Below are 23996 nucleotides of genomic sequence, written 5' to 3' on the forward strand. Positions count from 1 at the left end.
CACACACACACATATACATACATACATATATATATATATATATATATATATGTCTATGGTAATTTTTATTCCATCTTCCAGCTTGCTATTTCATTCCTTTTTTTTTTCCTCCATTGGCTGCTGAATTCATCTATTGAGTTTATTTCTGTTACTATATTTTTCAGTTCTAAAATTCCCATTTGGTTCTTCTCTGTATCTTCTATTTCTTTGCTAAGATTTTCTGGGCTTTTTTCCCCATCTGTTTCAGGCATGTTCATAATTGTTTGTTGAAGCATTTTTATGATGGCTGCATTATAATCCTTGTCAGATAATTCTAACATTTATGTCATCTCTGTATTAGTGTCTGTTGATTGTCTTTTCTTATTCGAGTTGAAGTTTTCTTTGTTCTTGAGTTGACAAGTGATTTTCAGTTGAAACCTGGGCATTTTGGGTATTATGAGACTGTAGATCTTATTTATTTTTTACTTTTTCTTGAGACAGAGTCACATTCGGTCGCCTAGGCTGGAGCCCAGTGGCGCCATCTTGGCTCACTGCAACCTTCACCTCCCAGGTTCAAGCGATTCTCCTTCAGCCTCCCGAGTAGCTGCGACTACCGGCACACACCACCATGCCCGGCTAATTTTTTGTATTTTTAGTAGACAACAGGGTTTCACCATGTTGGCCAGGCTGGTCTCAAATTCTGGGCCTCAAGTGATTCGCCTGCATCGGCCTCCCAAAGTGCTGGGATTACAGGTGTGAGCCATTGCACCCGGCCTATAGATCTTATTTAAATCTTCTAGTTTAGCAGGCCTCCTCTGATGCTGCACAGGGGAATGGAGTGTGCCATCTTATTGTTGCCAGAGGCAGGTGAAAGTCCAGGTTTCTTTTTACTTGGCCTCATTACGGCTGGGTGGGATTGGAAGTTTAGGCTCTCCACTAGGTCTCTGCTGATAACATCTTGTCTGGGAAGGGTAGGAATTCCTTGTTCCGTCTCTCTATGTGTCCTCTGACACCATGGTGGTGCAACCTCATTACTGCTGGTGGTAATGCAAATCTGATTCCCTACTGTTCCTTCTCTGACACCACCCCAGTGAGGTGGGGAGGGTGCCTTGTTATAGCTGGATAAAGGTGAAGTCTAGGCTATCTGCTTGAACCTGGCTAAGAGGGGGATTTGCAGTTCTTTTCTGTGATGTTTGGCTGGTGTAGATTGGTTATTGTCTTAAAGTTTTCTGTCTTGCTGGGCTGTCCTTTTCTGGTCACTTAGCTGGGGAAAGCAGGCTCTTCTTGGGGCTTTTTGTGTGTGCTCACTGGCATTACCAGGTTGTTGGCTTCTCCTTCACCCAGAACAGGGAACATGAGGCAGAAAGAAAATTCAGGGATTTCACTACTGTGTCATCCTTAAGATTCTGCAGTCTCTGGCTTGCCTGTCCTTTGTCTACCTTTCAGAACCTTTTTTGTCTGTTTTATATATGATGTCCAGTGTGTTCATCTGTACTTATCAGGAGGAATTAATTCTTTCTCAGTTTCTTTTTAAATTATTTTAAATAACAGATACTTATCATTTTTTTGTTTTGTTTATACCATGATGGTGCTACTTCTGAGATAACTTCAGAAAGTTCAAATATATCAACCCTTAAAGCCCAGCTGATTTTTTAAACTCTTCTAAGATGTTTTAATCTCTTATTTCACTGAGTCACTTTATAGTTTTATCTTGAAATACGAGCTTCCATTACTAGATAATAAAATGTCATGAAAACAAACCTTCTTATTTATTGCCTAGTTGGAAAAGCTTGTGGATTTGAGTATACGTAGAACAAAACCAAAAACATTGTTGACCTGTGCAGTTGCAGCAATGTGTGTGACTTACACAGTTTATTCATGAGAGTGGTATGATATACTTAGAATATGTGCTAAATTACCCCTTTTTTTTTCTCAGCTGGAGCCGAGATGGTCATAAACTCGTGAGTGCTTCCACTGATAACATAGTGTCACAGTGGGATGTTCTTTCAGGCGACTGTGACCAGAGGTTTCGATTCCCTTCACCCATCTTAAAAGTCCAATATCATCCACGAGATCAGTATGTTTAAGCGATTTCTCTCCTGGGGTGGGGTCTGATTCTATATGGATTAGCTCTGGGCTCATGATAATTTTAGTTTATGGTTTTAGAAGGCAAATACACATCTCTTCAAACCTTCTACATAAAATATTATCTTTCCATCTAGGTTGGCTCTACTGAATACATTTCTTTCTTTCTTTCTTTTTTCTTTTTCTTTTTTTTTTTTTGAGACAGGGTCCTGCTCTGTCACCCAGGCTGGAGTGCAGTGGCGCGATCTTGGCTCACGCAACCTCTGCCTCCTGGGTTCGAGATTCTCCTGCCTCAGCCTCTCAAGTAGCTGGGACTGCAGGCACGTGCCACCATGCCTGGCTAATTTTTGTATTTTTAGTAGAGATGGAGTTTCCCCATGTTGGCCAGGTTGGTCTCGAACTCTACTTACCTCGTGATCTGTCCACCTCAGCCTCCCAAAGTGCTGGGATTACAGGCATGAGCCACTGCACCTGGCCCTGAATACATTTTTTTAATTTTAATTTTAATATTTTTGAGATGGAGTCTTGCTGCAACGCCCCGGCTGGAGTGCAATGGCGCAGTCTCAGCTTACTGCACCCTTCTCCTCCTGTTTTCAAGCGATTCTCCTGCCTCGGCCTCCCAAGTAGCTGGGATTACAGGTGCAGGCACCACATCCGGCTAAGGTTTTGTATTTTTAGTAGAGATGGGGTTTCACCATGTTGGCCAGGCTGGTCTCGAACTCCTGACCTCAAGTGATCTGCCCGCCTTAGCCTCCCCAAAGTGCTGGGATTACAGGCGTGAGCCACTGCACCTGGCCTCTTACTTTTTTTTTTAGTGATCATGTTTTATTTTATCAAGACTAATTTTACTCAGAATTTTCCCTGTTATTAGACCTGTGGATTTTATGCTTTTTCACTGTTTCAAATTTGCCTGGGCCGGGAGAGTTGATGAGGGTATGGACAGGGATCAGGGAAAAGGACGGGGAATCAGCTTGCTGATACCAAAGCAACAGCCAATATACTGTTCGTATTTTTAAACAGGAACAAGGTTCTCGTGTGTCCCATGAAATCTGCTCCTGTCATGTTGACCCTTTCAGATTCCAAACATGTTGTTCTGCCGGTGGACGATGACTCCGATTTGAACGTTGTGGCATCTTTTGATAGGCGAGGGGAATATATTTATACGGGAAACGCAAAAGGCAAGGTAAGCCTAAAAGCCAGCAAATCAGGCATCTTGTACACTGGCTCATTTAATGTTTACTTGTTTTGTTTCTTTTGAAAATTGTTTTTATTCTTGGACTAAGCACAGCTCCTTTCTGCAGCAAATGTAGTCTAGTTTTCTTCCATCTCTTAAAAATAATTTTTGTTCTTTGGATTTAGAGTGATAGAGATTATTTGACCTAGAAAAGCATGGAAGGACCTTTACTGGATGCTAGTAATGAAGGGCCATTATGAAATTATAAAATTTCAATGTCATGTTATCAACTGGACAAAATGTCTTAATATCTGGTTTTATAAAAGATTGTATAATTCAGGCCAGCTTAACTTATAGTACTGAGACTTATTTTTTTTTTCCTTCTTGTTAAACTTCTGACCTTGCCTTTTGGAATGTGTAGGCCCTTTTCTCTGGAATACATTGTAGAAGGTGTTTCTTCTGTGGAATAAGAAGTCAGGTTAGGTGACCTTTTAAAGATTCTTTTCATGCTTAGAATAGTTCCACTGGGCATCTTGTTTTATTTTTATTTTTATTTTTTGACTAGGGCACATGGGTTAGTATAATTTCATGGCTATTTTAGAAAGACAATTTTTGCTTTTTTTTTTTTTTTTTTTTTTTGAGATGGAGTCTCACTCTGTTGCCTAGGCTGGAGTGCAGTGCGTGATCTTGGCTCACCGCAACCTCCATCTCCTGGGTTCAAGCGAATCTCCTGCCTCAGCCTCTTGAGTAGCTGGAATTACTCCTGACCTCAAGTGATCCGCCCACCTCAGCCTCCCAAAGTGCCGTGATTATAGGTGTGAGCCACTGCACCCAGCCTTAGAAAGGCAATTTTTTTTTTTTTTTTTTTTTTTTAAGACAGAGTTTCGCTCTTGTTGCCCAGGCTGGAGTGCAATGGCACGATCTCAGTTCACTACAACCTCTGCCTCCCGGGTTCAAGCAATTCTCCTGCCTCAGCCTCCCAGGTAGCTGGGATTACAGGCATTCACCACCACGCCTGGCTAATTTTGTATTTTTAGTAGAGACGGGGTCTCTCCATGTTCGTCAGGCTGGTCTTGAACTCCCAGCCTCAGGTGATCCACTTGCCTCAGCCTCCTAAGTGCTGGGATTATAGATGTGAGCCACCGTACCCGGCCTAGAAAGGTGATTTTTAAGAAATTGTGATAAAATACACAACAGCATAAATTTTACCATTTAAGCCATATTTAACTGTACAGTTCAGTGGTAATTAATGTACATTCACTCTACTGTGCAATGATCACCATCTTTAGAAATCTTTTCATCTTGTGAAACTGGAATTCTGTACCTATTGAATCATAATTTCCCATTCCCTGCTCTCCGCCAGCCCCTAGAAACACCCTTTGACTTTCTCTCTTTATGAATTTGACTACTCCAGGTACCTCATATAAGGGGAATCATATAGTATTTGCCCTTTTGTGACTGGCTTATTTCACTTAGTTTAATGTCCTCAAGCTTCATCCATGTATGTAGCATGTGTCAGAATCTTCCTTCTCCTTTTCAAGGCTCAATAATACTCCATTTTATGTATATACCACTTTTGTTTATATGGCTTATCTGTGGATACTTGGGTTGCTTCTATATTTTGGTTATTGTGAATAATGCTAAACATCATATTTTAAGAATAGATTGGCCAGGCGCGGTGGTGAATGCCTGTAATCCCAGCACTTTGGGAGGCCGAGGTGGGTGGATCACCTGAGGTTGGGAGTTCGAGACCAGCCTGACCAACATGGAGAAACCCTGTCTCTACTAAAAATACAAAATTAGCCAGGCGTGATGGCACATGCCTGTAATCCCAGCTACTCAGGAGGCTGAGGCAGGAGAATCGCTTGAACCCAGGAGGCAGAGGTTGCAGTGAGCTGAGATCACATCATTGCACTCCAGCCTGGGCAACAAGAGCGAAACTCCGTCTCAAAAAAAAAGAATAGATTAAGACCTTGTCTTATTTAAGGAGGCAAAACAGCAATGCCAGTTAATCAGGTTAAATATATGGGAATAGAGATATTTGCATTTTTACCCAGTCTTTATGCAGTATTAGAAACAAGCCAAATCTAATTATTGTTAGTTATCGGAACACTTACTTTTTTCCCTCCTGCTTTAAACTTTAGATTTTGGTCCTAAAAACAGATTCTCAGGATCTTGTTGCTTCCTTCAGAGTAACAACTGGAACAAGCAATACTACGGCCATTAAGTCAATTGAGTTTGCCCGGAAGGGGAGGTGAGTGAGATCTTACCTTTTAAGGGACAGTTCTAAGAGTGAATAGAATGCAAAAATACATGGAGATTTGCAGTTTTCATGTATGTTATACTTAAACATTTTTTTAAAATGTACTTAAGGTTTTTAGAAACTTAAAATATCTGGTTTTTGAGTTCATAACATTTCCTGCAGTAGTTACATCTGCCTTATCTGGAGGTTATCAGGCAGTTACTTTACAGAAAAATAAGTAAGTGGTCAGTGCTTAAAACCAAAATGCCTGGCGTATAGTAAGCACTGGGTATATGTTAACTGTTATTATCATCAGAACTGATGTCATCAAATTCACATTGTAACTGAATACAGCCTATTTACCCTTTTAATTTTGGATGTTATTCTGGTAAGTTTGGTTACCTAATTTGAAGTCATAGAATATATCAACAGAAATAGGAAATAGGTTGTCAGTAAGAGGTAATAGTCCTCCTATTTTGTTTAGGAACACCCATACATGACTTAGAACAGGGGTCCCCAACCCCTGGGCCACGCAGACCAGTATTGGCCTGTTAGGAACCGTGCCGCACAGCTGGAGGTGAGCATTACCACCTGAGCTCTGCCTCCTGTCACATCAGCAGCAGCATTAGATTCTCATAGGAGCACGAACCCTGTTTTGAACTGCACATGTGAGGGATCTAGGTTGTACACTCCTCATGAGAATCTAATGCCTGATGATCTGAGGTGGCACAGTTTCATCCCGAAACCATAACCTTCCCGCCAGCCTGGTCTATGGAAAAATTGTCTTCCACAAAACCAGTCCCTGGTGCCAAAAACGTTGGGAACAGCTGACTTAGAGGATATTAATGTTCAAAATTCTCTTGAATTAAGAAAAGGTTATAGTCAGTGAAGTCTGTAAGAAAGTGATGAAATAACTAATATTTTATACAGATTTCTAAAATATTCAATGTCACTACAGTAAAAATGACATTTTAAAATGACATATTTAGTTTATTACCTCATTTTAAAAAATATGTGTAAAACAGGCCAGAGAAATGAAGTATTTATATCCATTTCACTGTAAACTTGTGAATTTAGGAAGCTGGTTTCATTAGAGAGGTCTTGGAACTTAATACTGACAGTTTGTATATTTTGGGTTCAGGGATACACAGGAAGTATAAAACATATTCCCACTTCAAATTGTATTTTGGCTTGGGAGATGACAAGTAGATATATAAATATTCTAGTCTATTACTTTGATTTTTCCTCAATTCTTCCCTAGTTTATTAGTCGTTTTGTAGTACTAAGGAACAGATTTCTGACCTCTGGTGTTGATATTTTTATCCTTCCCGTAGTTGCTTTTTAATTAACACAGCAGATCGAATAATCAGAGTTTATGATGGCAGAGAAATCTTAACATGTGGAAGAGATGGAGAGCCTGAACCTATGCAGAAATTGCAGGATTTGGTGAATAGGTAACGTATCACAACCTAGAAGAATATGTGATCATTCATGACCTGGGCTTGAGTTCCAGCTCTCCTTGGTACTTTCCTTGTCCTTTAGGACCCCATGGAAGAAATGTTGTTTCTCTGGGGATGGGGAATACATCGTGGCAGGTTCTGCCCGGCAGCATGCCCTGTACATCTGGGAGAAGAGCATTGGCAACCTGGTGAAGATTCTCCATGGGACGAGAGGAGAACTCCTCTTGGATGTAGCTGTGAGTACATTAGGACATTGCTTTTGTTAGTCACATAATCCAAAAAATCTGAAATCTGTTCTTAACAACCTGTTTTTCTTTCCTTCGCTAAAATTTAGTGGCATCCTGTTCGACCCATCATAGCATCCATTTCCAGTGGAGTGGTATCTATCTGGGCACAGAATCAAGTAGTAAGTATTCTATTTTACTTGCTTTGAAACTAGATACCCCTTCTTTTTATCAAAGAACCTTATACATAGGAAGCTAAAAATTATGTTTTTATTTCCTTTTGCATATGATTTTCGCAGCCTAAATTACATAGGTTCAGTGCATCTAGTTGCACTTTATTTTGGTGGGAAGGTCTTGGTCCCAAGTTGGTTTTCTGGCTCTTTTCAGGGAGAAACTCTAGTGAACTTTCTGTTGCATTTTTCTATTATTTATTTGAGATAACATTTTTCTTTTGCTTTTCTTACTTCCAGCTCAGTTTCTGTTTTACATCTTAATTTTACTTTGAACACCTTTAAATTATGTTTGTAATCAGTGTACTTACAAGAAGATTTAACATTTTACCTCTAAATTCCTAAAATGAGCAAAGAAGGCAGTGATTCAAAAGAGCTACAGTTAATAACTTAGAATGTTTAAGATAGAAAATACCTAAGCTAGTAAAACTTACAGATACCCATTTTTTCTTGTCTGCCAAATTTAATCTAAGAATTGTGAATTCCTTTCATGCTCAGATCTTTCATTTTATCATTACTGTGTAGATTACAGATTATTGCTTTCACATATGGTTAAGTAGTATATTTTGTTGTATAGGAAAACTGGAGTGCATTTGCACCAGACTTCAAAGAATTGGATGAAAATGTAGAATACGAAGAAAGGGAATCAGAGTTTGATATTGAAGATGAAGATAAGAGTGAGCCTGAGCAGACAGGTAATATTTCTCAATTGCAGACAGGATTTCCTAAAGGGAAAATGATTGCTTTACTTAATATTCTTCATTTGTGTTGTAAATTTATTTTAGCACTTCATCTAAAATGTCGCCCCTCCACCCCACACCTTTTAATTTTCTTGAGACGGAATTTCGCTCTTGTCACCCAGGCTGGATGCAATGGTGTGATCTTGGCTCACTGCAACCTCTGCCTCCTGGGTTTAAGTGATTCTCTTGCCTCAGCCTCCTGAGTAGCTGGGATTACAGGTGCCTGCCACCACTCCCGGCGAACTTTTTGTATTTTTAGTAGAGATGGGGTTTCCCCATGTTAGCCAGGCTGATCTGGAACTCCTGACCTCAGGTGTTCCACCCACCTTGGCCTCCCAAAGTGCTGGCATTACAGACATGAGCCACTGTGCCTGTCCTATGAACCACTGTGCCTGGCCTTCTTTTTTCTTTAAGTTTACACAGTCTCCACAGTATGGAGAGCCTTAATTTATAAGGTGTTAACTGAGGGCTTATATGGGTATTACCAGGGCTCAAGCAGCTCTCTTAACATATCATTGTGTATTTCCTGATTAATTGCAGATGACTAAGTGAGGACATACATGCAGCACCTAGCAAAGAACTCACCATGCTAAGAGTGCTCAGCTTTTCCCGTGTATTCTGTCACTCCTTTGTCAGTAAGAGAAGGGTCAAGAACCTGGGCTCTGAAGTCTGACTGCCTTGGGCAAAATACCACTTAAACTGAATTTCCTCATCTGTAAAATAGGGACAGTAATAGTACCTGCTTTTTAGGGTTGTGGGGAGTAAGTGAAATAATTCATGTAAAGCACTTAGTATATGCCTAGGCCATAATAAGCACTAAGATGTTAATCTCCATTATGATTATGACTGTGACTTTATCTCTTCTGAATTTCTAGATAGCTCCTTGAGAATAAAGATTTGACTTTTTATCCCCATGGTGTCTAACACAGGGCTTTATAACATAGTAAGGTTTGTGCGGGTGAATGCTTAGGATGCCCCGTTGGCACTGTCAGTGAGTAATTAATGCCACAGATTATTGACCCCCGAGATACTTGATAGTGCCAGGAATCAGGATTGGGAATGAGGTTGATTGTTTAGTTTCAAAGTGCTGGTCCTCACTTGTGATATTAGATAACTTGCATGCCTAATGTGTTTTAGGAGGACCTCCAGGGAAGCAGAATGTTCTAGATTATAGGGTTATATTCTGTCAAACCTTCCCAGATTTCCACATAAATTGTTCCTCCTTCCCATATCCTGAGCATGTTACACATGCCATTACTGTATTAAATTGAAACTGTCTCTCTGTCTCCCCAGTTAGACTATGAACCTTTTACTGAAGAGCTGTTCCCAACTTTTTCTGGGTCATTGCAGTATTTTCAGTGCCTAGGATAGGGTGGAAATTCAGCACATATTTGTTAAATGATTAAGTGAACTGTTTGGTTTTCCTCCTTTGTTTCTCTGGAATTTCAGCTTATGAAAACCTTGAAGCTGCAAATAAAAAGCAGTTTTTCACTTCTTCTCAAACATCTCCTGTGTTTCTGTCCTGCAGGGGCTGATGCTGCAGAAGATGAGGAAGTGGATGTCACCAGCGTGGACCCTATCGCTGCCTTCTGTAGCAGGTGAGCCGGCCCGGAAGACTGGGCACCTTGGCTACTGCTGCTCCTGGTCTCTGGGGGAGTACTCCGCAGTTTCTCTGGCTATCCCTTCAGTCCCGTCTGTTATTAGCTAAAAGAGATAACTCGTTTGGTGTACAAGAAATCCACTGTAGCCTTTCTTCTCTAGTCCTATTTTCCTTTCACTTCTCCCTGATAGAGAATTTTAAGGAACCAAAATAATTCATTTATCCTGTTTATTTTTATCACCAATTTTATCAATTACCTTGTTTGATTCCCTTTTATTCATCTTAGCTTTCTTAAAGTTCTAGATCCATACCTGTTGCTTATGCTTAATATAGGTGATAGAGGAAGGGCTCATGGTTTAAGCAACTATCTCCTCTTTTTTCCAATCCCTTGTCTGATCCTGCTCCAAATAGTGATGAAGAGCTGGAAGATTCAAAGGCTCTATTGTATTTACCCATTGCCCCTGAGGTAGAAGACCCAGAAGAAAATCCTTACGGCCCCCCACCGGATGCAGTCCAAACCTCCTTGATGGATGAAGGGGCTAGTTCAGAGAAGAAGAGGCAGTCCTCAGCAGATGGGTCCCAGCCACCTAAGAAGAAACCCAAAACAACCAATATAGAACTTCAAGGAGTACCAAATGATGGTAAGAGGCTGCATCTTCTCCCTCTGGCCTGGCAGACGCCACTCTCTACTCCCCAGCGCAACCTGGTAATTTCCTGTTTGAGCGATTTCACCTTAGAAGAATTTTCCCATGAGTCTATTTTATAGTGTTTTACAACTTTATAATGATTGCATCTGTGTTCACTTCTCTCTTAAAATGGAGAAATTCTGCCCTTCAGTACTTTGCCTAAGATGTGCACTTTAATTCTTCTGGCAGCCGGCTCAGTTTATCATACCATTCTTCTTTTAAATGTTTCCCCATAGAATGGTTTTATTAGATGTAAAATACCAGTTAGACTTGGACAGTCATCCATCATCCTTCCTGCCACCTTTTACAGTCTGACTTGGGAAGCCTTTATTATCGTGTTTTGGGATAAGTAGGGATGGATGGGTGTGTGTGTTTACTATTGAGCATCCTTCTTCCTCTTTTTATTTATTTATTTATTTATTTATTTTTTGAGACAGGGTCTTGCTGTGTTGCCCAGGCTGTAGTGCAGTGGTGTGATCTTGGTTCACTGCAACCTCCGCCTCCTGGGTTCAATCAATTCCCCTGCCTCAGCCTCCCGAGTAGCTGGGACTACAGGCATGCCCCACCACGCCTGGCTAATTTTCATATTTTTAGTAGAGATGGGGTTTTGCTGTGTTGGCCAGGCTGGTCTGGAACTCCGGACCTCAAGTGATCCGCCTGCCTCAGCCTCCCTAAGTGCTGGGATTACAGGCGTGAACCACTGCGCCCGGCCCTTCCTCTTCTCTTTTAGCTAACGGCCGATCACATTTTGCAACTACATATTTTCGTGATGCTATTGATTTCTGTGTCTACTCTGTTTCAGACACTGGTATATGTACCATTGCTGACTTTTACATCAACACTGCAAGTTGTTTTACCTGCTTTTTAAAGGAGAAAATTTAGGCTGAGGTTATGTGTAAGAGGTTCTGTAGACTTGCCTAAAGTCTCACAGGAAGTGGTGGGGTCAGGATTCTCATTCTAGTCTCTCTATTCCAAAGCCCATTCTCTTCCTGCTCTCACATGCCTCTCTGTGTATGTGTGTGTGCATCTGTGTGTGTTCCTTCTTCTGGCTTGGTTTGATAGAATTAGTGCATCTTTCAGGTACTTGTTCAATTTAGAGTTACCGTGGCTTGGCATGAACATATAAGCCAGGGGTGTCCAATCTCTGACTTCCCTGGGCCACATTGGAAGAATAATTGTCTTGGGCCACATATAAAATACACTAACAGTAATGATAGCTGATGAGATTTTTAAAAATTACAAAAAAACTCATAATGTTTTAAGAAAATTTATGAATTTGTGTTGGGCCACATTCAAAGCTGTCCTGGGCCGCATGTAGCCTGTGGGCCACAGATTGGACAAGCTTGATATAAGCCATGTGTGCCTTTTGGCCAAGCAACTATCTCTCATTTAATGACCACTGTTTTATAGTTATAGAAATAAGACAGACTTTTCTCTTTATAATTATTAATTGATCTGGGACACAAAGCAACATTCTTTGCTCAACAAAGTTTTGGTTGGGATAATGAGACTGGTGTCATGTGGATTCCTTTCCATGTCTGTCTGTCCTACAGAAGTCCATCCACTACTGGGTGTGAAGGGGGATGGCAAATCCAAGAAGAAGCAAGCAGGCCGGCCTAAAGGATCAAAAGGTAAAGAGAAAGATTCTCCATTTAAACCGAAACTCTACAAAGGGGACAGAGGTTTACCTCTGGAAGGATCAGCGAAGGGTAAAGTGCAGGCGGAACTCAGCCAGCCCTTGACAGGTAAGGACACATTGGGAGCATTGTCTGGCTTGCTTCGTGGCCTTGCTTTGTATAGCCCTTGACTTATTTAACTGCAACATTTTTTCCCCCTCCCTTTTCTCCTTTTTCCCAGCAGCAGGTAATTTCTGAATTTTAAGCTGCTGCTAAGGGCAGGCTAAACCAGATTTGGCTTAATTCAGTGGCTCTTAACCTTGGATCTGTAAATAGTTTTCAATAAATCTACATTCCCCTGGTGTTATATGCAAAATATTATGTGAATATTTTTCTGGGGAAGATGTCCATAGCTTTCATCAGATTCCTGTAGGAATTCATGACCCAAAGAAGGGTAAGAACCTCTGGTTTAATTCATTTCTTCATCCGTATTTGCTCTTAGGTTTTTTGTTTGTTTTGTCTCAAAGAGCCAGACAAGTAGCCAGAAGTACAAGCTTGTTTTATATAGTCCTTGACTGGTTCACTGTAGCATCTTTTCTCTCCCTCTTCAAATTGTTCAAATCCCACAGGTAGTGCTTTCTCTCTCTTAGTAGTCCAGAAGCAGTAATGAAATTGTTAGTAGTACCATCGTGTTAAGGAAGAAGATGGGGTTTGTTTTGGTTTTTGATTTTTTTCCAATATCTGAAAACAGGAGGAGATGATCAAAAAGACAGAAACTACAGTATCTGTGTAGTTTCTTAACACCTAAGCCTTTTGATGCATAATATTTGAGTTTTCTCACTTTTATATTACTGAGGGATTTTTATTGGGGGACAGAAAACAATTTCTGTTTCTTACCAAATACTTGTGAGCCTAGGCTAATTGGTCTCTTGTTTAGAAAATGTTAATCAAATTAGAATCCCTTTCTGTGTAAACATTGGGCTTTGGAAATTGTTTTTTTTGCTTTAGTTAATACAGTATTCTCAAATTTTTTGTGGCTAGTTTGGTAGACTCAAAGGTAGGATTGATAACATATCAGTGGTTGTATTCAGGCTCCCCCCGACTTTAAAATTTTAATCTAAATGTGTGGACTAGAGTGCAAAACAGAATTCTTTGTTTAATTTATAACTTACATCATTTAATCATTGTCTGTAAACATGAATTCTCTTACAGAGAAGCTGAAATAGACAGTTAGTCATCATTTTGAGTATTCCACCTCGAGTTTACTAGATTTAGACTTTAGTTTTTGACAGCCCAACTCCATACCACTGAGTACCAATATTTTTTTCCCAACAACATTTATGGTGGTGCACTGATGGTTACCACGTCCACGTTCAACCCACCTAAGGCTGTGTTTGTGTATATATACATATAATGCTGTGTGTGTGCGTGTATATATATATATTTTTTTTTGTTTGTTTGTTTTTGTTTTTGAGATGGAGTTTCACTCTTGTCCCCAGGCTGAATTGCAGTGGCGCGATCTCAGCTCACTGCAAACCTCTGCCTCCTGGTTCAAGTGATTCTCTTGCCTAGCTTCCCGAGTAGCTGGGATTACAGGCGTGCGCCACCATGCTCGGCCAATTTTGTATTTTTTTAGTAGAGACGGGGTTTCACTATGTTGGTCAGGCTGATCTTGAACTCCTGACATCAAGTGATCCACCCGCCTCGTCTTCCCAGAGTACTGGGATTACAGGTGTGAGCTATCACTCCCGGCATGTTTGTATATATTGTAAAGTAGCCTGGAGCAGTCGTGGGCATGACCAACAAAGATTGCAGATTGACTAGATGTAAATAAAAACAATCCTTCCAAACCCACTTCTTGCACACACTGATGCCACTACAGAAGAAATGCAATTTAAAGTTTAAATAGATTTCCCTGGCCTGGAGAGCTAAAATATTTTAAGGGTGATTTAAAATGTGGCCAAACATAATCAATTAAAACACTTTAGGACATAATCTCCTAGCTTCTTAAAACCTGTCTATCCCTAATCATGTGCTTTTCAAAAGGAAATTATGGTAAATAAGGCTCATGCCTGTAATTCTAGCACTTTGGGAGGTTGAGGCAGGAGGATTTCTTGAGCCCAGGAGTTCAAGACCAGCCTGGGCAACATGGTGAGACCCCATCTCTGTAAAAGCCAACCAAACAAACAAGAAAAAACCTTGAGCTGGGTGCATATAATCCCAGCACTTTGAGAGGCCAAGACAGGAGGATTGCTTGAGCCCAGGAGTTTGAGACCAGCCTGGGAAACAAAATAATCAAAAAATTAGCCAGGTGTGGTGGTGCACACCTGTGGCCCACCTGGTAACCTAGGAAGCTGAGGCAGGAGGATTGCTTGAGCCCAGGGGTTTGATATTGCAGTGAGCTATGATCACGCCGTTGCACTCCAGCCTGGGCAACAGAGTGAGACCGTGTCTCAGACAAAAATAAAACCAGCCAGGTGCAATAGCTCATGCCTGTAATCCCAGCACTTTGGGCAAGATAGTGAGACCCTGTCTCTACAAAAGAAAAAAATAATTAAAAAACAAACCCCCAAAACCTCAAAGGGGCATTGAGGTATAGTTCCAAGACTTCCACAGAAGGATTACATCTGGCTTTATTGACCAGCTGCAGAGTGGTTTGGATCTTTGTGAAGGCTGAAAATTTTGGGGAGAGTGATGAAATTGGATATTACAGATAATTCCATCAAAAGTCTGTTTTAGGGCAACCTATCATGTTTTTATATGGGATTGTTTGGGTGAGGGTAGGGCTTTATCCAGTAACGTGGTCGTCTTGGAGGGCTCTGAGCAAGCTAAGTCAGACTAGTACCTGCTGCTGATTTGCATATGGCCCACCAAGACCACTCAGGGAAACTCTGGCATTTGGATCTCATATTCTTCCATACCTTGGAGATTTTCAGTAAAAGCCAGTATATAGTCATTGTAGATTTTCCACCAGGTATTAAGAAAGGAAACCTGATGCAAAACTTCTGAGGCCAAACCATCTTCAAAAATCACTCCGGTCTGAGGGTTGTATATGTAGATTCAAGGTTTTGGCCCCCTGCCCCATGGACAATTTCTGCATTTGAGCCAAATCATTCGAAGGCAGGATTATAGTTGTAGGCTGTGTTACTACCCAAGTTAGATGAATGACAGCTGTTTGTTAATAATATCTGTAGTTGACCAGTTATTGCAGAAACTGTTCCATAAACTGATTAGCCCTAACAAAGCTACCATAGTCTGTTGTCTGTTGCAACAGGAAAATATGCATTTCAAGGGAAAATTGGCAGACAGACCACTATAGAGATAATCTGGCCATCTGGAATCTGGGGCTATAGAAAATTCTTTCCTGTCAAACAGCTTGTCAGTGTTGGCTAGCACTAGAGGGCCCACATTGATGTGGACATTTTTCTGTGTGAGTGAGGACCCAAAGTGAAGCTTGGTGAGGGTAACCCTGAGCTTGGGACTTTTTGGAAGGACCAGGCTAACATAGTCTGCACTATCTATCAAATGCTTCTTAGTTACTTTAGATACTCTCCAGAGGACAGTCCTGAGACCAGAAACTTGAGATGTGAGCAGAATCACCAGTTTCCTAGTTGTCTGTGATTGCTCAAGGATTGCCCAAGAGCTAGGGCTCCTTGGCAGTAAAAACATCAGTAGTAAAGTGGGACAAAGGTGTGGTCGGTTACATACATGTTCTAAAGGCCTCATGGGATGGTAGACATGAAGGGGTTGGTGCACACCTGGGTCTGCTGGAGATGGCAAGGGCCAAAGTGAGCAGAAGCGACATTTCTGGGAGTGGACAGGCACCATGCAGATTTCCTTGTCTTGGGCTGCACTACACCACTGCCCTGGTGCCAGCCCATCACCCTAGGGCTCTGAACCACCTCCAAGTCACTTACTGAATCTATGATTTTTTTTTTTTTTTTAATGCTTGATAGTTTTGTTTTCTTTTTTTCTCTCTCTTTGTTTTTCTCTCCGCTCCCTCCCTCCCTCCCTTCCTTCTTTTCCTTCCTTTCCTTGTGAAGACTAATTTATGAATTCCTGCTAGAATCAGCATAGTCTTTCTCACTCTGTGGGATGTTATTAACTAACTAAAGTAGGGTTTGAAATCATGATCCAGTGTTCTCTTAGGCCGACCTAGATTGGGCTGCTCCTGGAAAGTACCAATAATAGCTGGTCATTTTGAGCTGAATTTTCCTACCTATTACATTCCTGGAGATTTCCTTTATGTTGCAGCTAAATAATATGTTTCCTTGGGGGCAGTTGCTGCGTCAGGTCTTTAAATTGGCTGGAGTCCTCTGTATTGCTATTTCTGTGTATCTTATCTTGCTCATAGTCCTGCTTGCTCTGGTTTTGATTTGTTGCCTGATGCCTCAACAAGCTTTTGTTTTGTTTGACTTTTATTTATTTATTTTGTCTATTCAGAAAAACAAGGACGGTATAGAAACATGAGCTGCCCTCAGCTAACCAGTATAAGGTAGCTCATTAGTCATCTTGAGTGCCCATTACTAATGCTGTTGATTAGTGATCAAGCCACTTTCTCCTATTATGATTTAGGTTTAAAATGGCAATGTTGTATTCATGTTTAAACGATTACAACCAAATTGGTCAGGGTACCTGTGGGAATAGTTGGTGGAAATTGCCTTAAAGTGGTAAGGCATGATATTGAGTCTTGTGGAGTGGATTTTTCTATCTCAGGAGGTTTTTTAAAAATCAGTGCGGCTGGGTACAGTGGCTCACGCTTGTAATCCCAGCACTTTGGGAGTCCAAGGCGGGCGGATCACTTGAGGACAGGAGTTCAAGACCAGCCTGGCCAACATGGTGAAACCCCGTCTCTACTAAAAATACAAAACAATTAGCCGGGCATGGTGGTGGGCGCCTATAATCCCAGCTACTTAGGAGGTTGAAGCAGGAGAATCGTTTGAACCCAGGAGGCGGAGGTTGCAGTGAGCCGAGATCACGCCATTGCAATCCAGCCTGGGCAACAGAGTGAAACTCTGTCTAAAAAAATAAAAATAAATAAATAAAAAATCAATGCAAAGAATTCATTGTGATTTATGTTGAGAGAGATCTGAAAAACCATTGCCAAGTAAGCTTTTAATCTGACTGAACTATGAAAAGTTTAAATTTGATTTTTAACAGCATAACATTCAGTAGAAAGTTTGTATCTCATTGTAACTTCAGTCTGTTCTCAGGCACATGTGAATATATTTTTATTGCCAGTTTTCATTTGTGCAGGAACTTCAAAAATCAAAGTTATATAAATGGGTACTTTTCTTTCATAATTTGGGCAATTATTTTTTAACCATTTTACCTTCAAATGGCATGCTCTCTGCCATTCCAAATGACACCTGGGAGGATTTTCTTCACCTTCTTCTCTTTTTACACTTCCTAGTTAATATTTCACAGAGCTCATTTAAGGATGTCTCTCAGAGGTTGAGCAGCTTCTGTGGAATAATCAGGGAAGTGTTCATTTCATTTTACTATTCAGGGTATTATTTATCGATCATTGTTGGTGTGTAGCAATGTGGACAGTAGCTCTCACGAACATTTCACCATATTTGGGATTCTAAGGTGATAGGTATGTCACTTAAGGAACTGTGGTGCTGGGAAAAGGGTTTCTTGCTCACTTGTTAATCATTTAGTGACTAATCAATCTTTAAATATATGAAGGGTTGAAAGGTGTGGTACCCTAAAATTTCTTCTCCTCTCCTCATTGCACTTTTTGGAATGTTAAACATTATTTGTTAGTACCTTAGAGCTTGGTTAGCAGCTTAGAAAAAATAGAACTCTGATCATTTTGCTTTTCCCTCCACCCTTTGGGACAGTACTGAGGAAAGTATTGGGGTGGGGGTTTTGGATTTGGATTGTTTTTTGTTCAATAAAGAGTAATTGGGAGTTGGAGTTGGTTATGACTTTTCTTAAAAAGGGGAATTTCTTGGTCCACGTGTGCTTGTAATGCATCACCCAGCATTCAGTATTTCTGTTCTTACAAGTAACTGGTCTAAATTGAAGCTAAAAGAAATCTTTTTGTGTCTAATCTCTTTAGCAGGGGGAGCAATCTCAGAACTATTATGAAGACCTTCGAAGTTCTTCATTCTTTCCCACTTTGCCATCATGTGGCCTCTGGACACTGTGGTCAGTCATTTGAAAATTGACTTTAATTTAAAACAAAGGCCTGTGCCTCCCACCCAGGAGGTGGGAGGGTGAATTTTATGTTTAAATGAAGAAGTGAATTATGGAAGAAGAGTATACGACCTTCCCTTCCCTTTCAAGCATAAGTCCAAATAGACTCTCAGGAATGAAGATTTGTGAAGACATCAGATAGGAATTTTGACTCTTTTAAACTTTGATGCTTAGTTATGTTGCTGGAGAAAAGATACCTATGTTTTGCTCATCTAACTTTATTGTACTCAGCGTCATTTTGACATGTCATTTCCTATCTCCCATTTGCCTTCTGTCCTCAATGCATGTCTTTGAGTGACTTCTTATCTGAAATTTTGCTACTGGTATCCTAGGAAAGCTTTTGTTGTATACTCTCATTTTAAACTTCTCCTCTCCCCAGATACCTCCTATATTTCCATATTGTGTGCAAAGGATGGGCAGAAAAGAAAGTGCTTGAAAGATTTCAAATTTTTAGAAAGGGAACAATGAAGGCCCTCTCTTCCTCCCATACCATGTTTTGCTCAAGAAGCTGGGCTGTAACAATTCAGGGTTTTCCCTTGTTTTCCTCTCATTGCATGTTTCCCTCCAATATTGGTTCCTTGTTATTAATCATGGTTTTTGAAGATAGCTAGTTTTATCCTTCTCCAGCAAAGAATCATCAATAGTTTATATTGCTTTACCTGTGCTGGCTTCCAGAGATGGAAACAAACCCAGGTGTCTCTCAACAAGCTACTTTTTTACTGGGGTAGGGGAATCTATGCAAGGAGTAAAGTAAAACCATCCAGAATCAAAGCAGCAACCACATAGTTCAAATCAAAGATCAAGGTGAATTTTTTGTATTACTGCCTGTGGAAATCTATCCTCATCAGTCATTGCATTTTTCCCTGCCTATACCTGCGCTCCTTTTTCTTACTGTGTTTTCAGTCACTTCCTTTCTGTGAAAGGTTGCTTAGCTTTTTTTTGACATTTGTTGTTCTTTATATAAAAATAGCAGATTGGTTAGATGTGTACATTTGGTGTTTGAAATTCTCTGAAAATCCCATTAGGAAACCAGGTGTGAAAAGGGCTCAGTAGCTTCTCTGAGTGGTGTTTTTAGCTGACTGGAAGTGCTTAACCTGGATCATCTTTTTTTTTTCCAGTATTTTAAAAGGAGAATTTAAATACTGTGCTTACTGTGAAATATATCAGTTGGTGAGCCAGGCGCGGTGGGTCACGCCTGTAATCCCAGCACTTTGGGAGGCCGAGGCGGGTTGATACCTGAGGTCAGGAGTTCAAGACCAGCCTGGCCAACATGGTGAAAGCCTCTATCTAGTAAAAGACAAAAATTAGCTGGGCGTGGTGGCGCATGCCTGTAATCCCAGCTGTACCAGAGGCTGAGTCAGAATCACTTGAACTTGGGAGGTAGAGGTTGCAGTGAGTGGAGATCACACCACTGCCCTCCAGCCTAGGTGACAGAATGAGACTATCTCAAAAAAAAAAAAAAAAAAAAAAAAAGATATCAGTTGGTGGATGCTCCTATAGGTAGCCAAACACATTGATTACCTGTTAGATTTTAGGATAGAAATCAAAGTAGAGCACATCAGCAAGAGCCTCTTTGTCTCACTCCGCCATTTAGAACCGGTATATTCAGTAGGAAGAAAGAGCTCTCCCTGAGTCAGTTGCAAAACATCTATATTTTTAGATGCCGCTACTTTTTTCTTAAATACTCATTTTGAGACTGTCATGAGTTAGACCAGTGGTTGAGATTAGTAGATGGCTCACTAGACATGTTTTTGTTTTGCAGACATTATATCCATTCCAGTCCTCTGTGCTGTACACTGCAGCAGTGTGCAAACTATGGGACTTAGAGGGTTTCTGCCATCTTTCCATGTGTGAGGTAGCTTGGTTTCCTCTGCCTGTGCATTTGGATGTTTGTGCTATGTCCACCTCCTAAACTGGCTACTGAGAAAATCATCTTCAGCCCTGTCAGATTGTCTCTGGCAGTAGCTCCTAATAATTATTTATGTTTTTGGAATTTTTTTTCAACTTTTAAAAAATCTTCTATCCATTTCAATTTGAATTATTTGATTTGTACAATATATGTATATTCTCTTCTTCCTTTTTGTCATTCCTGCCCTGCCACCCCCAAAATTTTGTTTTTAAAAATATTCTGGGCTGGGCGCGGTGGCTCACACCTGTAATCCCAGCACTTGCGGAGGCCGAGGCGGGTGGATCATCTGAGGTCAGGTGTTCGAGACCAGCCTGGTCAACATGGTGAAACCCCGTCTCTACTAAAAATACAAAAATTAGCTGGGCGTGGTGGCGGGCGCCTGTAATCCCAGCTACTCGGGAGGCTGAGGCAGGAGAATTGCTTGAATCCAGGAGGCAGAGGTTGCATTGAGCTGAGATTGTGCCACTACACTCCAGCCTGGGTGACAGAGCAAGACTCCATCTCAAAAAAAAAAAAAACAAAAAAAAAAAACCTGTAGTTTTGTACAAGATGAGACTTAGCCTTGGGTACTTCTTGCTGAAGCTTTAATGCTTTGTAAATAAAATCGGATGTTTATTAAAGAACAGGTGTAGATGTTTATTTGTAAACACTGCTCACTTCTGGAACTCTCTGGCCACTTTGCTTTAGTACAAAGGAAAATGTGATTTCCTGTGTTGATACTAGATCTTTCGGTGTGGAAAGATAGATCTGGAAGGGGTAGGGAGTGGACAGGTAGTCTAGATTTCTGCCTCTAGATGAGATTGTAAATAAATGATGCAAGTGGAAAAGTTGTTGATCAAAAAGATCATTTGGAATGATCTGTCTTCCAATTATTTAACTCGGTATAGTTTTGTAATTTCTCTGAAGAGGCCGTAGGGCTAGGCATTCTGGAGGTTACAAAAATGCATGCTAGGAAGTTCCTGCCTTCCAAGGATCTTTCTTCAAGTCTAAGTAAGTACGGTTAAATTCTTATCAGCCTTTTTTTTTTTTTTTGAATGAAGTAGCTTTAAAATTTATTAAATGCTCATTGTCTCCTAAAGATAAGATGTTTCACAAAGTCTATGTAAGTCTTTGATTTTAATGTCAAATTTGAGGGTCTACTTACTAATCTTTTATGTGATTGAGAACTCCATCTTTGACATCATAGCTGTTTCATAGCAACCTTGACCTAAGTGAATAATGAGCTCTATTCTGTAGGGTAAAGGGAGTAGGCCAAGAGTCAGGGAGTATCATGCATCCTCTCACTCAAAATATATCTTCAGTGTCCTTGGGAAGGAAGAGTGCCTAAAAGGGGGAGAGGAGCTGCCTTTAACATAACCTTAAACATTCTGATTTGAAAAGGTCATCTTGGCCCTTGTCTTTATGAATTTCCATTTCTATTTAAAATTCCTTACACATTGAACAGTGTTTCACACTTTACAAAGTGTTCTCACGTACAGTATATCATTTGATGCTCTAAGTGACCTTCCTCAGATAGGCAAGGAGGCCTTAAGTTACAAAGGAGGAAACAGAAATTCAGGAAGGGTAAGTTACTTGCCTCCTAGTCCAGAGTTCTTAATCCTTTTTATAGGAGGTTTAGGAACATTAAAATAATTCAAGTTAATCTTCCTTTTTTTAGACTTTAGTATTTGTTTTATTTGGTGACATTTAACTGGGGCTTTTGAAACCCTTAATTTAGATACTAGTTTATAGAGGGGAAGGGGAAAGGTGAGGAAGAGCGTAACTTCACTATGCATTTGAGGTAATTTGGAAATTTACTTCAGTTTCTGAAGTCTTTTCTTCTTTGTCTTCCCAAGAAGTGGATTTAAAGTCATTAAGAGAACACGAAAACGACCAGCGCAGTGGCTCACGCCTGTAATCCCAGCACTTTGGGGGGCTGAGGTGGGTGAATTGCTTGAGCCCAGGAGTTGGAGACAAGCCTCGACAACATGGTGAAACCCCGTATCTACAAAAAATAGAAAAATTAGCCAGGTGTGATAGCCTGCACCTGTAGTCCCAGCTACCTAGGAGGCTGAGGTGGCAGGATCACTTGAGCCTAGGAGGTTGAGGCTGCAGTGAGCTGGGATCATGTCACTGCACTCCAGCCTGGGTTGACAGAGGCCCTGCCTCAAAAAAAAAAAAAAAAAAAGGCATGAAGACTGGTAAGGTGGTGGTTTTATTAACAACGATAGATAGTAAAGCAACACCATTGTGATTTTTTTCCTGCCTTGTGGCCTCACCTGTTTATAAGGCCTGGACTTTTATTTATTAAGTTATGTTGTTTTATTGACAATACATGCATCATATCTTTTGACTTTGAAGGATATCTCATGTCAAAGGAATCAAGTTATGATTTGTAGAGGATTCAGCTGGCATAACTTGTGGGTGCTGGCTGAGGGTGGCAAAATGCCTACCGAGACATGAAGGTTTTGGCCACTAGTTTTGTCCTTGGGAGCCTGGGGTTGGCCTTCTACCTGCCTTTGGTGGTGACTACACCTAAAACACTGGCCATCCCTGAGAAGCTGCAAGAAGCTGTGGGGAAGGTTATCATCAATGCCACAACCTGTACTGTCACCTGTGGCCTTGGCTATAAGGAGGAGACCGTCTGTGAGGTGGGCCCTGATGGAGTGAGAAGGAAATGTCAGACTCAGCGCTTAGAATGTCTGACCAACTGGATCTGTGGGATGCTCCATTTCACCATTCTCATTGGCAAGGAATTTGAGCTTAGCTGTCTGAGTTCAGACATCCTGGAGATTGGACAGGAAGCTTTCCGGTTCACCTGGAGACTTGCTCGAGGTATCATCTCCACTGACGATGAGGTCTTCAAACCCTTCCGAGCCAACTCCCACTTTGTGAAGTTTAAATATGCTCAGGAGTATGACTCTGGGACGTACCAATGTGATGTGCAGCTGTTAAAAAACTTGAGACTTGTCAAGAGGCTCTATTTTGGGCTGAGGGTCCTTCCTCCTAACTTGGTGAACCTGAATTTCCATCAGTCACTTACTGAGGATCAGAAGTTAATAGATGAGGGATTGGAAGTTAATCTGGACAGCTACTCCAAGCCTCACCACCCAAAGTGGAAAAAGAAGGTGGCGTCAGCCTTGGGAATAGGAATTGCCAGTGGAGTGGTTGGTGGCGTGTTGGTGAGGATTGTCCTCTGTGTGCTGAGGGGGGGCCCTGCAGCAGTGACAGCCTCGAGAACTTAACAGCTTTGCTCCTGAAGGACTGGCTGCCCAGGAAGCCAAGCTAGCTTTTTAGGGGAGTGTTCCAGCTGCTGGTAGTGGATCAGCTTAGAGGGAAGGCTCCCACAGCCAAAAGAATTGAGTGGGAGAAACGGAGGGGACAACCTCCTGGGAGCTATGGGCAGTAATCTAACTTCCTTATGTCCCATGGATCTCTTCCTGATCTTCCCTGCCCATTGGGTACCCAGGAAACTGCAAGCATTGGCCTTTGTTCCTGGGGAGAGTTCTAAGAAGCTTGCATTCATTTTCTACCCTTTATAACTTGGATGCCTCCCCACCTCCATTTCCCCTCTTCTGAGCTGTGTATTCATGTAGAGGGATGTATTCAGCCTTTCTAATGAACACTTTTTTTCAATAAAAGTAATTCACAGTAGCTGTATGGAGACCTAACTTTTTCTTTTCTGCTCTTTAGTTTCTTGTGTTTGTTTAAATTGTCCCATAATCAATCTGGCTTCATTTTCCTCAGGTTTCTTAGAATAGACATTAAACCAATTGTCTGCTTTTGGGGGTGGAGGGTGCAGTGCTGAAGCCTATGGCAGGGGTTGTTAGTAATGACATCCAACTCAGGTGTGTAACAGTCACTAAAT

General features: G+C 41.1%; 2 protein-coding genes across 2 annotated transcripts in view; both read left to right on the forward strand.

The window, feature by feature from the left end:
- The window catches only part of RBBP5 (RB binding protein 5, histone lysine methyltransferase complex subunit), a 38123-nt gene extending 15813 nt beyond the window's left edge, over nt 1-22310 (forward strand). Inside the window, exons 4-15 of the mRNA XM_032136792.2 lie at nt 1916-2056; nt 3085-3247; nt 5383-5492; nt 6815-6934; nt 7023-7176; nt 7275-7346; nt 7972-8089; nt 9663-9732; nt 10146-10375; nt 11974-12165; nt 18104-21139; nt 21985-22310. Of these exons, the coding sequence (XP_031992683.1) occupies nt 1916-2056; nt 3085-3247; nt 5383-5492; nt 6815-6934; nt 7023-7176; nt 7275-7346; nt 7972-8089; nt 9663-9732; nt 10146-10375; nt 11974-12165; nt 18104-18132 (1399 nt within the window). The 3' untranslated portion in view covers nt 18133-21139; nt 21985-22310. The remainder of the gene's footprint in view (nt 1-1915; nt 2057-3084; nt 3248-5382; nt 5493-6814; nt 6935-7022; nt 7177-7274; nt 7347-7971; nt 8090-9662; nt 9733-10145; nt 10376-11973; nt 12166-18103; nt 21140-21984) is intronic.
- On the forward strand, nt 21687-23782 carry TMEM81 (transmembrane protein 81). The gene is made up of 2 exons (XM_032136795.2): nt 21687-21712; nt 22490-23782. Exon 2 carries the CDS (start codon nt 22588-22590, stop codon nt 23371-23373), a length of 786 nt encoding a protein of 261 aa, XP_031992686.1. The 5' UTR covers nt 21687-21712; nt 22490-22587; the 3' UTR covers nt 23374-23782.
- Nucleotides 23783-23996: the final 214 nt, after the last annotated feature.

This window comes from Hylobates moloch, unplaced genomic scaffold (assembly GCF_009828535.3).
Source record: "Hylobates moloch isolate HMO894 unplaced genomic scaffold, HMol_V3 SCAFFOLD_18, whole genome shotgun sequence".
NCBI classification, from domain to species: Eukaryota; Metazoa; Chordata; class Mammalia; order Primates; family Hylobatidae; genus Hylobates; species Hylobates moloch.